At 36.4% G+C, this 15,684-nt stretch overlaps 1 protein-coding gene across 1 annotated transcript in view; it reads right to left on the reverse strand.

The window, feature by feature from the left end:
- Positions 1-15,684, reverse strand: part of XIRP2 (xin actin binding repeat containing 2) — a 372,350-nt gene that overhangs the window by 47,070 nt on the left and 309,596 nt on the right. Inside the window, exon 4 of the mRNA XM_032755484.2 lies at positions 456-616. Coding sequence (XP_032611375.1) covers positions 456-616 — 161 coding nt within the window. The remainder of the gene's footprint in view (positions 1-455; positions 617-15,684) is intronic.

Raw genomic sequence — 15,684 nt, forward strand, 5'->3', positions numbered from 1 at the left:
CGGATCACAAGGTCAAGAGATCGAGACATCCTGGCCAACATGGTGAAACCCCGTCTCTACTAAAAATGTAAAAATTAGCAGAGCATGGTGGCATGCTCTGTAATCCCAGCTACTCGGGAGGCTGATGCAAGAGAATCACTTGGACCCAGGAGGTGGAGGGTGCCGAGATCGTGCCATTGCACTCCAGCCTGGATGACAGAGCAAGACTCCGTCTCAAAAAAAAAACACACACACACACACACACACATAGATAAAAATAGTAGTTCAAATTCACACAATAAGTAGCACAGTTGAAACTTAAATTCAGATAGTCTGGATTTATTTCACACACTATTTTTGTACTCTTTCTACTTTAGCCCCCTGTCCAGTAGTATTCTTACATTTGAAATATAAAGAGGGAATTGGGACAGACAGTAAGCAGATTGCCTAGTGCAAAACCATTAGGAGCAGCTTACATTAGCAGAGAAGCTGCGGCAGTCACCCCTGGAAACAGCTGCCTGGTACCTCGCCATCCGCTCCTTCAGGGAGACCACTTTGTGGAGGTCTGACACACCCTCGCCCCGAGCAGCACTGTCTTCTGCAAATCTACTCTCCGGCTTATTAGGGCCAGCAGTCCCTGAAAGCAAACAGAGCATGCTTAGATATGTGTGTTAAGCTTTAAGAAGAAAACAGCATCACCTTATAAATGGTGAAGCATTTAAAATATTTGATCTCATAAAATGGACTGTAGCATTTCACAATATTTTCAATGTCTCATGGTCATCTCCTTCAAGCTTTCAAGCAAAGTTACAAAATGTGTGTATAACAGCATAAACTTAGGTAAACAGAAAAAATTTATCCCCCCCACTCTTGCAATTATTGTGATGAGAAATACTTAGTAACATATATAATAACAATTAACATTGCTCAAGCACTATGTTTTGAATTTCTGCTAAATTCTATGTGCATTTTCAAATTTACTTTTCTAACAATCTTGTGAGGTAGGTAATATTATTTTCTAAAAATTTATATAAGAAAATGAGAGTCACGCCTATTAAAAAACTTTCCAAGGATCACACCTTTAATAAGCGGATTTGAATACGGTTTGACAAAATCTTTAACAAGTCTAAGAGTTACTCCATTCCTCTCTCCTCAACCCTCAACCTTTAAGGAGATATGTCCAGCTAAAATATGCAAATGCTGTGAATATTATAGGCTGTGGATTTTTTTTTCTTTTCTTCTTAGGGGCATGTATTACATAAGAAACAAGTAATAGTATCATTAGAAACATCTTTGTCAGGCACCCATTTCAGAGAACCTGATATTTACCCATGAAGCCATCTACTTGGCAGAAATGCAGGGTAGGAGGAATTACATATCTGGAAACAGTGTGAAAGACTGATTGCACAATCACAGAATAGCAGTTGTTAGAAACAGAATGATCTTAGAGATCTTCGAACCTAACCCAATCTAATCAATTCCTTTTAGGCAGAAGAAAACATATGCCTGAATGTTTCCTTATGAGAAAGGAACGTAAGGACCCTCCACTGTTATGTGATTCTCCACGGCTATTTAGCTTATGTATGCCAGAACTGATCTCAAAACTAGTTTTTCTTGTTTAATCTAGTGATCTTTGTTGTCATCCCTCTGCTTGATGGTTTACTATTCACTCTTAGATGGTTTTGATTCCAAAATTATTTCAAGGGCATGATACAGGTATGTATCCATGTGCTTTTTGTATACGAGTTGATATATATGCATCACTCATTCCTGCATTTCCTGCCTTCAGTCTTAGGGCTGGTAGTTTCTGGGGCTTGCAGGGTAGGGCTCTTTGTAGTACTTTCTTATTTGGGTTGTTATAATTTAATCACTATCAACCAAGGCCCAAATAACCTCTAGTAAAAGACAACCAAGCTGTTCCCTCTCTGTCCCATTCTTCCTCTCTCCTCCCTCAACTCTCAGTCCCCATGTTGAACCATCTTATTGAATTGCTTGCTTTTTCTATTAGCGTCTTCAAGATTTATGTACACAACAGCAGTTGAGAACAATTTCTGTGGCCTAGAAAAAAATTAAAAATCATTTTCATTTTGACACCTTCCTAGAGTATTTGGTTTTCCATAGAGACTTCTTATTCAGTAAACACTTTCATATATTGTAATTAAAATAGTAAAAATACTTAACATGCTATATCAAAAAGATACAAAGTATAAAGGAATAAGACATTGTATTATATGAATGCTGATTGTACAACATGATTATGTTTACAACAAATGCCAGTTATCTTTGAAATTCACCTATCATCCAAAACCTCATAGCCATACAAAAGACTCCTCCACTTGATTCTGATAAAAAGAGATTCCCACAAATCACTGAAAGACTTTCATATGCTGAGGAAAAGCGCTTTATTTTTCCCTGTGGATTATCTATCTGCACAGATGAATTCAGTTTACATTCAACTGTGCTGTTCTTACTTTGATGTGAATGAATGTCATATAGATTTTATTGAACATAACACCCTAAAGTTTTTCTACATTAAAATATAAATTTTATTTTGTGTATTATCCATAAAAGATGTCATTCTTTTGGTAATCTTAATAGAAGTTCAGGCTTTTTTTGGTTAAAATTTACAAATAGTATTTAGCTTTCAAATATTTGATTTTTATCATTTTTTAATGACAAAATGCCCAATATTATTTGTCAAAAAGAAATCAGTGGCCTGATTTGGATTCCATTGCTCATGGCTTTTTCAGATGATCATAGAAAAGACTCTCAGCCGGGCGCGGGGGCTCACGCCTGTAATCCCAGCACTTTGGGAGGCCGAGGCAGGCGGATCACGAGGTCAGGAGATCCAGATCATCCTGGCTAACACGGTGAAACCCTGTCTCTACTAAAAATACAAAAAATTAGCCGGGCGTGATGGCTGGTGCTTGTAGTTCCAGCTACTCGGGAGGCTGAGGCAGGAGAATGGCGTGAACCTGGGAGGTGGAGCTTGCAGTGAAGCCAAGATCGTGCCACTGCACTCCAGCCTGGGCGACAGAGCGAGACCATCTCAAAAAAAAAAAAAAAAGAAAGAAAAGACTCTCATTCTTTTTTTCTCTCTCTGTCTCTGTCACTACTCCCACCCCTGCCCTGCTTTTCCCCTATCAGTGACTCTATCAGCCTATCAGTGACTGCATACTCAGGTAGGGTCTTGGATTAGAAAAATCACCTTGAACCAATAGGCTGTATCCATATTATTTCCTAACCTTCTAGGTCAATGTCTATCAATTTCTTCATATGAAAAATGAGGTGATAATTCCTGCCCAGTCTACTATAATGCAGTGCGCCTACAGCTGATAACACCTGATGTAAATTTTTAGGGTAAGCAAATCAGCCCCTTCCTTAGGGATGTGGGGTATAGAAGAGAGGAACATGAGGTGCCTGACCACATAATACTCAATTCCACAAGTCTTAGAAGCAATTGAGTTTGGAGAGCAGTATAAAATGAGCTGACGGTATTATTTAAAGAAAAAGGAAACTTAGAAGAACAAATAAAGATGCTTATTGTCATACAACACTTGTGGAAAAATAGGGAATGGGCCGGGCGCGGCGGCTCACGCCTGTAATCCCAGCACTTTGGGAGGCCAAGGTGGGCGGATCATGAGGTCAGGAGATTGAGATCATCCTGGCTAACACGGTGAAACCATGTCTCTACTAAAAATACAAAAAATTAGCCGGGCGTGGTGGCGGGCGCCTGTAGTCCCAGCTACTCGGGAGGCTGAGGCAGGAGAGTGGCGTGAACCCCGGGAGGCGGAGCTTGCAGTGAGCCAAGATCGTGCCACTGCACTCCAGCCTGGGCGACAGAGTGCGACTCCGTCTCAAAAAAAAGGAAATGATAAAACCATTAAGCATACAAGTCAGACAGGAAAGGAACAAACTACAAGGCTAAAGTACTCTGTGAAAAGGATGAAGGGAAAAATTAAATTTTCAAATGACTATTTCTGTTAGAAAACATTATAAATATTAATATCACAAAATCATTTTGTTGGAAGTTTTTGTCTCTGAGGCTTAGAGGTAATTTATTGTGCAGACAAGTAATCCAAAATCTGAAGAAGTTCAGTGAATTCTCCCAAATCTTGAGTTAATGGTATAGCTGGGCTTAGAATTCATTGCACACTAAACATAGAAAGCATGCATTTATTCACATATAAGAAAATAATTTATAATCTATTCAAAATATTCATTCTTTGTGTAATAAAATACATCCCACAAAGCAGAAAAAACATATAGAGAAGCACTTTGAAAGAAAATAAAACACTAAAAATTACAATCTATTATAATGGCAACTATTAGATAACAAGGATAAGAATGTCTTTTATAACGGTTTTGAGGTTCTTAGAAAAAATATTTACATTTTAATTTCAATATAATATAAAAAGTCATATACTATAGATAGATCCAAATTATGCCCATTTCTACATTCTTAAATCACGAGAAATTGTGTGACTAGAGATCTTTTTTCTCAAGCCCCAAACATATGCTTTTCTTCTGCAGTTTTTAAAAACAAACTAAATCTATTAATAAAATTTGACCAGGTTACAAAAATTCATTATGCCTTCCTGAATTTTACTGTCTATGGAGAGTCCATGTTTAAAACATTTAAAAAACACACATTGGTACAATATTTATAAGGCAGAACACTCTTCCTTTCTTGACCAATTATTCACATGTCTGCAGTCCGTAACAGAAAGGATTGAATAGCGACCCCTCTGTGTTTCCTTGAAGTTGGTAAGATGTCAGAGACAGAAAACAGTGAGGAATAGTCAATGTAATATACATTCTAGAATTTTCTCCTAATTTTACAATTTATATAATCAGAGAAAGAATTCTTATGGATATGCACAGATTAATATATAGAAATATTTCAAAAGGATCATTGATAGATTTGTTATGAACCATCCTAAACTAGCTGTACAGGAAATTTCAAATTTGGAACTCAGTGATTTATAAAAATGATATGTTCTTACAACATTAAGAAGTGAAAAATCTATCCTCATTTCCTATTAAGCAATCATCCAAAAATCTGAAATAAGTTATAAATATGATCCTAAAATTTTCATAGAGTTACAATTTGGAAATAAAGGTCAATGGCTTGATACATAGAGCTAGGGTCAATGTGTTGCTCAGAAATACTGTCAGGTCCTGAAAAAAAACTATGCAGAAGACACCTACTGCGTCTGGGTTCACAGTCTTATTTTGTGATTGTCACAATCTTATTTGACACAATCTTTGTCATAATCTTATTTCTAAAGCCAGATTGCATCTCATCACATTTTCTAAATGTAAATATTTCCTATTACTTTCAAAATATGACAGATACATTCTTAAATTGTAGTTGTGGATAGTCTTATGGAAAGGATGACTGTGTAACAATAAAATTGACAATACTGGATGAGAGATACATTAATACTAGGTGCTTTAAAAGTGGCTTAAACATTGCTTAAATTTGTGTGAGTCATCTCATTTCTTTTCCCTTCTCCCTTCCCATTGTGGACAATGCAAACGTCTGCAGAACAAAATGGAAAGCACTTTGAACTCCTTCTTTCTTTCAGAGACTACTTGATAGTGTCTGGGTTGTGAGGCTGATATGAGCCACGTCTGATTTTTAGCAGAGACTTGGCCGATATGATATCAGAAGACAAGACATTTGTCAAAGATGAGAAAAGAACTAAAGATATTCAAGCATTTTGAAAAATTAAAATACACATTGAAGGCAGTAGATAGGATAATATATGGTACAGAAAAGAAAATCAATAGCATATTAGCAGCAATATGAAATATGGCAAAGATGGAAAACAGAAGAAAATCCATACTACAGGCATTTCAGTGTGAGGATGGGGAAGTAGGTAGAAGAAATAAGTTATACTAGAAGAAAAAAATTTGCCAAAAATGAAATTTGGGCATAAATTGAAAATATTTACCACAACCCAGGAATAAAGTTAATTTAAGCATACCAACATATTGGCAAATCCTGGTGAACATTTTACATTCGTAGAAAAAGAAAAATTCTGCAGTTATCCAGATACATGAAGATTATCTGTAGTAAAGAAACAAAATTCAGATATCCTTAGATATTTCCTTTACAAAGCCGAACACTAAAGGGAATTAGAGAACCAATTACTGGCTACTGAAATTTTAGTTTGGTGAACCAGAGTCTACATGGGTCCAAGTTGATAACCATGTGAGAGGGCAACAAAAAGTCAAACACAGACCATGTAATAACAAAGGCAGCCCAAAGGAAAATGAAGGCCCTCAAAATATAATACCTAAACAATAAGGTAGACATAAAAATGGTTGTATTTATTTATTTACAACTGAAAGTATTCGTCATAGAAATAATCAGAGGTCAAACTTCACATCGAGGGGTGAAAACAAGTAACCTAACGGTGTACCATGTGCAATAAACAGATGCAAAACAAACCCTACAATTTAAAAAATACATTGGACAATAAATTACCAGGAAAATATAAATGAAGAAAAGTCATCATTACTATGCTACTTTCATGCAAAGTATCCTTAAAAACAAATTATTCATATATTAAATGAGATAGAAGACCATTCCATAGCTAAAAGATACGATCCCACTATGAAGCTGGAATAACTGTTGACCACTACATGCTAATTAGCACAGTACAGCAACAGTAAAATGCCATTAAGAACAAGGAAAAGGAAACCTTCATGGGAAAATAATAGCTGCGGGTGACTTTAACATATCTTTCTACACGTTGCCAGATGAAAGTTCAAAAATAAATGATTTTGAATTATATAATTACTTATGTAATTAATAAGGTTTATATAATTAATCATATAATTGATAAGGTTTATTTATATTCATTCTCACTAAACAAATACTGATTATCTACAAAAAGCATAAGATACATTCAGTATCTTTCAGGGCTTTCAGTTTAGTTGGAGAGATAGGGCGTTATAGCCAATGTGTAATAGGTTTGTACCAGTTGAGTTGGGAGCCTATAGTGGGGACATAATCCACCTGGGTATGTTAGTGAGGCAGGTATCAGGAAAGGCATCCTGAAGAGTAGAACATCTGTACTGAATCCTGAAGGAGCTGGTCATGTGAATATGTGCTACAGAGAAAGATGCAGAAAGGGGATGAAACTGCAGCATTATCAACAAATTGTGCTGGGAAAATTGGGTAAAGATTTTGAGGAAAACATTTAAAACTCCCCACTTCACAGCATTTTGCAAATTAAATACCAGATGGCTAAAGACTTAAATATTTTTAAAAGTCATGAATCTTTGGAGAAATAGAAGTAGTTCATAAAATGGTTTCAACTGGACTTTATAAGCATAAAAATTCAAAGTAAAAAAATTTATAAGGGAAAATAAAAATTGGAAAATGATAATTATAATAAATATGCCTGTTTGTTTTCAATAAAGAAAACTGATGGGCCAGAAAGAAATGCTAATATTGAATAATGGATAAAGAACTTCAAAAAATGATTTACAAGTAAAAACTTCATAGCAAATATGTATAAAGTGCTTTCTATGTGTCAGAATATGAATCCATTTAATACTTTCAATCATACTAGGAGATAGAGGCTATTTTATTTTTTATCTCTATTTTACAGATAAAGAAACAGAGACGGGTTCTAAAACCTGCACCAGTTCAGACAACTGGTGAGTTTCAGAGCTGAGAAGGGAAGCTCAGCAATCTGGCCCCAGGCTCTGTGACAACTCCAATTCTGATGTACCTATTAAGAAGGAAAAGTCAAGCAACAAAGAGATGCCTTTTTCTGTTATGAACTGACTCATACTGCATATACAATAAAAATATCCATAATATTCCCAGATGGCTAGTCCAGTGTATTATTGTGACACAAAAGAAATTCTAAGGTTAAAAATAATTTAAACTGTTTAGCAGAGAAACCAGAATTTATTATTTTTTCTTTGAAATTTGCTAAAATCAGTGTAAGAAGCCTTCATTTAATGCCACCTAAGAACCAGGCAAAGTGTGCTGGTGAGTCCCATGGAAGCTTGCAAAGTTGAAGCAATCATAGATACCAGCTTCAAGAAGGCAAGCACCCTTCAGGTGACACATCAATAGCCTTGCTACTTTATTCTGGATGCATTATAAAGAAGTCAACTGTTTAGTTCTTAAAAAAAAATTGACTTAGAACTACATTGGGAGAGTGATAAACTAAATTCTGTCAAACCTAAATACACGATCTATAACCCAGCTTGGATATGTGTGCAGGATATCATACCAATACACATATCATAGGCTCAGAGATCTATTAGCATGAATAAATTTTTCTATAATTCTTAATATTTGCAAATCCCTCAGCTAATAATAAAATTCATCTCTTTTAAGCATTCAGAATGCTACTGCCAAGTAAAATTTGTAATCAATTTGAGTTTTATATATTCTTATCCTCATTTGAATATTATAAAACCAAGAAATAGATGGAGAATAAAATGAAAGCAAGTGTACAGCACAGTCCTGCATTAATTCAGAGTTCTTAAAAAACATGGAGAAGAAGGGTGAGGGAATAAAAATGAGTGCAAGTAAGCACAAAAACCATCTTGTAGCATTTTTTTCCAGCAAATGAACACAGTGACTCAGATTCCATTTCCCAAACTAACTTCCCTGTGATCCTATTCCCCCAAAACGCATTGTGTTATTGTATGTGTACTTGTCACCTTCCCAAAAATCCATCCATTCATCTGATTATTTGGGCTTTATACATTAACAAAAGATCTCTCATGGTAATAAAAAGGATTAGTTCTTGCTTTCTTACTAAGTCTGTCCTAGCTAGTATTCTCCTGGTTCACCAGATACTGGAAGAGATTCTTTAAATCCAGTTGCCTGTTAGAGGAAGAAGACAAGATTTAGCCTTGTAGTAGACAGAACATTGGTCCCCCAAAGATGTTCACATCCTAATCCCCAGGACCTCTGAATATGTGACCTTACATGGCAAAAAGGATTTCGCAGATATAATAAAGTTAAGGATTTTGAGATGGGAAGATTATCCTAGGTTATCTAAGTGGGTTCAGTGTAATCACAAGGGTCCTTATAAGTGAAAGAGGGAGTCAGGAGCGTTAAGACAGGAGATGCGATGACAGAAATGGGAGAGAAAAGATATTGAAGATTCTACACTGCTGGCTTTGAAGATGGGAATAAGTTCCACAAATCAAGGAATGCAGGCAGCTTCTGGAACCTGGGAAGGGCAAAGAAGCAGATTCTCCCCTGGAGCTTCTGGAGGAAGCTTGGCACAGCCAACACCTTACTTTTTTCCTAGTGAAACCCACTTCAGACTTCAGACCTCCAGAACTGTAAGATAATAGATGAGTGCTCTTGCAATCTGTTGCATTTTTTGGTAATTTCTTGCAGCAGCAACAGGAAACTGATACAAGCATTCGCTGTACACATACATGTGTCTGTCCAAGTCACAAATTGCTACATACTGGATACTTTTAAAGGCATATTTCAGTTCCAGCTCCCTAAATTGCACAGACACATAAATACACAAACCACTATGTGATGGAGCTATCTCTGAAATTACTCTTCATGTCCCAAAAAAGAAATGTCCGCCTACCTGGTAAGACTCTAAGTGTCCATTTAGATTCAAATCTCTCTGAATAATAGGACTGTTATTTCTAACTGCTGTCACTTCTTTTTCTATAGACATGTCCTGTGTCTTTTGCAGCTCCTGTCATCTCATAGGAAGTACTTCTGGTACTAGAGCAGTTATGAATTAAGAAAATTTAATCAGAAGTTAGGTAATCATTAGTATAAAAGTATTGCTAGTTTGGGCATATATGAAAATCTAATCATACTGCTCTTAAACATTTTTAAATTAATTGGTTAGCTTAGAGATTTGGCCGTGAAAAAAATCAATAATTGAATAAAATGACTTAAATTTCATTGAAATAGTCTAATAAATTAGAATCATTAAAAATGCCTGTAGAGGGTGCGTATTTTTACAGCATAAGTCTCTTGTTGGACATTTCTCTAGTACAATCAGACTTATATTACATTATAATAATGATAGCTATCAGTTAATGAATATAATGTGTTAATTATTTTACATGTATTATCTCATTAATTCTCATAACAACCATATATGATGGGTGGTTTATTCCCATTTTAGTGATGAGGAAGTAACACTCAGAAGATGATATCATATAGTAAGTAGCAGAACCTGGAGTTGATTTCAAATATTTCTGCATAGAATTTTCAACTCTACACAGTCTCTTACGTAAATATATTTTCATTAAGATGTAACATTTTTATTTCAAGGTAAAATTTTAATTAAGGGTATGAAACTTCTTTTCTGCTTCCTAAAATACATGCACATAAATCCTTTCTAGACATTGACTTCAGCGTAATCTAAGGATAAATCAAAGGGAAACAAAAAAGCTGAATTTCCACAGCTATCAGTGGCTCTTTTTCATTCTTACAAGCTTGAATTCAGAATTAGAAATCAAAGCAAATTCCTCAGCTATATTGCTTTGGTCACCATAGAGATCAAACTTAAGAAGGGGTTAGGGATAGGTCCAATTGAACAGAGAAGGGAATAAACTTGACTGTAGGGAAGGGAAAATGAAAAGCAGGGGCCACTGGTCTCATTTTCGAGTGATCTACCATGCTCCAGGGGATGGGAGGTGGTGTCGCGCTTTCATTCAAATGTCCCCTTGTCTCAATCTGCATCACAGCTATATACTGAAAGTATATGGTACCATTCCTGCCCTTCCTTCCCCTCCCTCCCTTTCCTTCCTTCCTTCCTTCCTTCCTTCCTTCCTTCCTTCCTTCCTTCCTTCTTTCTTTCTTTCTTTCTTTCTTTCTTTCTTTCTTTCTTTCTTTCTTTCTTTCTTTCTTTCTTTCTCTCTCTTTCTTTCTTTCTCTCTCTCTCTCTCTCTCTCTTTCTTGACAAAGCCTCACTCTGTTGCCTAGGTTGGAGTGCAGTGGCATGATCTCGGGTCACTGCAACCTCTGCATCCTGGGTTCAAGCAATTCTCCTGCCTTAGCCTCCCTAGTAGCTGGGATTACAGGCACCCACCACCACGCCCGGCTAATTTTTGTAGTTTTAGTAGAGACAGAGTGTCACCATGTTGGCCAAGCTGGTCTCAAACTCCTGGGCTCAAGTAATCCAGCTGCCTTGGCCTCCGCATGTGCTGGGGTTGCAGGTGTGAGCCACCACACCCGGCAGGTATATGGTACATTTTCCTCTTAGGGCTTTAGTCCTGCATTCTATAAACATCTCCTTCCCAGCTACTGTTGGCTAGGCATGGTTGTCAGAGCTGGAGACAAATTAATCACCATTATAGTCAGTCATGCTCCACTTGAAGAGAAGAAAAAAGAATAACACTAGAAAGATTCTCAAGAAATACAGTATTGATCTGACCTTATTTCTAAAAAGATAAATATAACAGGTTTTATGAATGTGTATGACACGTAAAGTGTTCGTTTATCTGTGGTTTTGGCACTAGGCCATGAACCACCAATTTTTCACCGACAAGCAACATGAAAGTCCACTGGAAATGTAAAGTTCATGAAAATCACTCTAGCACGTCACAGTGTAGAGACAGATCTGCTCCTTCTACCCCGCCTCCTTAATGGTTCCTCATGTTTTTTTCCTGCTCTATGTTTTTTAGGTAAAATCATGAAATTGTCATTCAAAGTTACTCACTTTAAAAATTTCCTATGGGGCCTTTGAGAAATGGGCTTGGCACAGTGAACCTTGGCGGTGACCTAGACCAGCCCAGGTGATTACTGGGCCAGTCTTTAAGTCCCTGCTGCTTTGTGGCTACCTACCAAAGGTAAAGAGAAGGAAACTGTATCCTTCATTGATGATTCATTCTACTGTTACTGTACTAAGTACCCATGTGTTGAAAAACTCTACATTGTGAGGAAAACCCCTAAATATATTGTTATGTTTGGTTAGTTTGAATATGCATCTTCTTTCTATTTAATTTCATTACTCTTTCTGTTTAAACTAGTTGCTATCCTATTCTTTCTAAAGTCTCTGTTTTAGAAAATCAAAAAATTTCATATCATTCTACATAATTCTGTTTCTTACAGAATTGCTACCTCTTTGACATAACTTTTTTTTCTGACCCTAATTTTCTAATGTATCCCCTTTTCATTCCTACCGCTTCATTTGTGTTTTCCTTTTCCCAAACTTCCTTGTGATTCTCAGCTTTCCAGATCCTCCTTTATGTGTGGTTTAGTTACTAAGGGTCTGTGCCCTTGTGGGGAGAATTTCATCTTTCTGGTTGTCTAAGCTAGAATGAAAACTTGAGAAATATCAAGCAAATGTGCTCACCCCTCAGCCACGGAGAGACAGTAGGCAGGCTCAGTCTATGATTAATAGCAAGTGTACCTGCCTCTGAGGGACTGGTTAAAATATCCACTAGTGCCCCTAAAACAATCATGGCCTCCAGAATACACAGAAAGTGATTTAATTCTGGGTCAAAGCAGTGCATTGGTAGATGCGGATGACCTATGCATACTAGCTTAAAATCTTTTTCCTAAAATGATCAACTTTTTCTTTCATAGGCTTTGTAAAATTCCATATGAAGCTGGGTCATGTGTAGTGAACTGTTTTGTTTAATTCCAAGTATGCTGTTGGCATTCAACAGAGCAAAAAATACGCCAAGGTAATGTAATGGAGATGAAGCTTTAATAATTCGTGGCTTTGAAATGTATCTTCCTGGCAGGCTTATCTTTAAGTTGTTTGAATGCACACAGAGGAAGGAATATTAATTATTTACTGATTATTACCTTAAATCATTTTTGCGCTAAAAGCATTCTGTAGGAACTAGAGGTATCTGAATGTATTTTAGGGATTTCCTCTCTTCACCTTCATCCCAACTTTCACCCCTCTTTTAAGGTTAGCATCTGAAATTTATTTTGACAAAGGATATCAAAAGAAAGCCCAGATCATCAAATCCAGCTCTCACCAACTTATACATGACATCCTGGCAGCTTTTCTCCTACTAATCACGCTTTTTGTTTGAATAATAAAATGTATTTAATTCAATCCAATTTTTGTCTTAGAAAAATCAATCCCTGAATTTACACAAACTCTTTTCAATGATCTTAAGTCTTTGTTTAAAATGCTTCCTCTGCCTAAGTCCACGAACAGCAGCATACTTTGATATTTTTTCTTTTGAACTTAATGACTGACAGAATTGATCAAAGAAAGGAAGCCACACTAATTCAACACACTTTCTTTACTGAACATTATTTGGGAAAATGAACCAATCAAGGAGAAAAGTGAAAATGCTGAAATAATGCAGCATGGCTTGGTGAATAACCTACTCTTCTGGAAGTAAATTCACTCTTTCAGAGCAGTGATGTACTTTGAAAAATAGTATCTCAAACCTTGAGAACTTTCAAAACAATGTGGCCTTTAATTACTTCATCTTGGGTAGGAACATAAAATTTCTACTTACCTGGCTAATGTTAAGCAGAAATGTTAAGAATCAATGTAGGACACCATTATTCTTACCAAAGCTTTATGTTTTTCTAATGTGCATTAAATGAAAAGGTAATTGGCATCTTGTTCATATATTTGTACTTTCACAACTGCATTTTGATTCCTCTCTTTCATAATTTTAAGGGACACTGAATAATGTTGTATACATTTTAAACAGGTTTTTAAAAAAGTTTAGAACAGGAATGTTTACATATTAAAACTATAAAAATTTTAATGTATCAAAACTCTGATGCAATCAGATGCTGCTGGGGTTACTCTCCTCTGTAATCAGTAACATGACCCAAATATCCTTTCCCTATAAATGCAGCACGTAATTTCAAAAGAAAGAGATGATGTCAGTTTCCTAATGATATGCTGGTACTAGGAACAGTCCAAAGAGTGGAAGTAATTTAATAGTCTTCCTTGCTTATGATACACATGGAGTGTATAATTAGTCAGTATCGTCATCCCTTAATTTATTTACAGTTATTTATCTTTAAAAATTTGACATAGGCATTTGTTTCTTTTCCCTCAGATTCAAAACCTAATGCTATAAATGTACCATACATGGAAGAATGCATTTATGCTGTTTATTTTACTCCTGTTTTTAAAGGGCAAAGTTATTTTTATTAAATGTTATTCAAATTGAAACCTGCTTTGTCCCGTGCACATTAAGACAGATACATCAGTGATGAATTTAACAACAAAGAATTTAACACTTGCAAACAGAAATCTTCCTGCACCAATGGTATTTAAACTCAAGTGAAGTAGAAGATAAGGGGAGGAAAGTTGGGATGGATGTAAAAAGCAATTGGGTTTCTTTGTAAAATTCCATATGAAACTAGGCTTTCACAGTGTAAAAGAAGTTGTGAATATGGAAGGCTGGCTACCACACAGTGGCCAGAAATGCTCGTTTCAGGCTCCTTACATGCAAGGGTGGGAAAAATAGAAAATATTTTCAAAAATAATATGCTTGTATGTTCCCTAATAGTGAGTGGCAGAGCCTTCCCTAATATTTTTGCAGAACTGATTATTAAATTTCTGTTTTTATCTAGAACTAAAATCTCTAGATCACCGAGAAGTAAACTGATGGTTGAGATTAAAATAGTCAACTTCACAAGTACTTAATGTTTAACATATTGACATATAAACAGTGGGTGCCCATTCAGCATTTGTTGAATGAATTTGTCTTGAAATAATATCGCAAAAGTTAATGCCTGTCTTTTCATGGTTCTCATTGGCAGATTTTGTTACTTTCTCTCTCCTACTTTTTTTGAAGTGTAGAAAACAAGTTTTAAATTCTGCAATAGAAGTTATTAAGCAACATTGAGAAGTTATGTGAAAGTTGGAATTACAGCTTCCAGGAAGGAGCAAAAATAGACGTCTTGCATGTAAACCTTTGACTCTCCCACAACGAAATTCAGCTCTTCAACCAAAAGTCTCAGCAGGGCACCACATGAGCAGGTGAAAATTGGAACTGTACAAAAATGTTTGCTTGGAAAGTGAAACCAGTCAATTTTGGGCTTTCTGCCAAATATAATTTCTGCCAAAATTTCTCATTATTATATAGCTGCACAAAGCAATTAGAAACGTTATGGCTAAAAAATTCCAGATACATTCATGTCTCCATCATATTTCAGTCCAGAAGAAAATAACTAGCCTCCCCAGCCCAGTGAGCTAAGTACAGACAGGACATGAAAACACCCACCCCACTCCACACACATACCTACGCACAACCAACCCACCCCTGGCCACATTTTTCTTTGGAGGACCATTTAATCAGAAGCAGTATCCTCCTAGTTTTATGAGATCTAGGAAGAAGACCTCAGTAGGTTTTCAGGATGTCCCAGTGCACTCTTGAGTTGGAAGCCTGCCAAGGAAAGCAGATGTGGCACAAAGCCCTAGGTTCCATTCACCAGCAGTGCAGGGTCTCAGGAAATGTCACAAACCTCACTAAGCCTGACACTAGGTTGCCATTACAGAAAGCCTCACAGAAGGAGGAACACAAAATGCTGATGCTTTGCAGCTCCCTCTGTGTCGTTCTTTACAGTGTCAAACCTGAGCATAGATTTGGTAAGTGACTAGACACACAAATAACACTCATCTATCGTGGCCAGCCTACACACACACACACACACACACACACACACACACACACACAATTCTTGACACTCAACCATGTATAGACTCCAGGGCTGCATCCCCAGTCTTTCTTTTTTTGTCT

Source organism: Hylobates moloch, unplaced genomic scaffold (assembly GCF_009828535.3).
Source record: "Hylobates moloch isolate HMO894 unplaced genomic scaffold, HMol_V3 SCAFFOLD_1, whole genome shotgun sequence".
Taxonomy (NCBI): Eukaryota; Metazoa; Chordata; class Mammalia; order Primates; family Hylobatidae; genus Hylobates; species Hylobates moloch.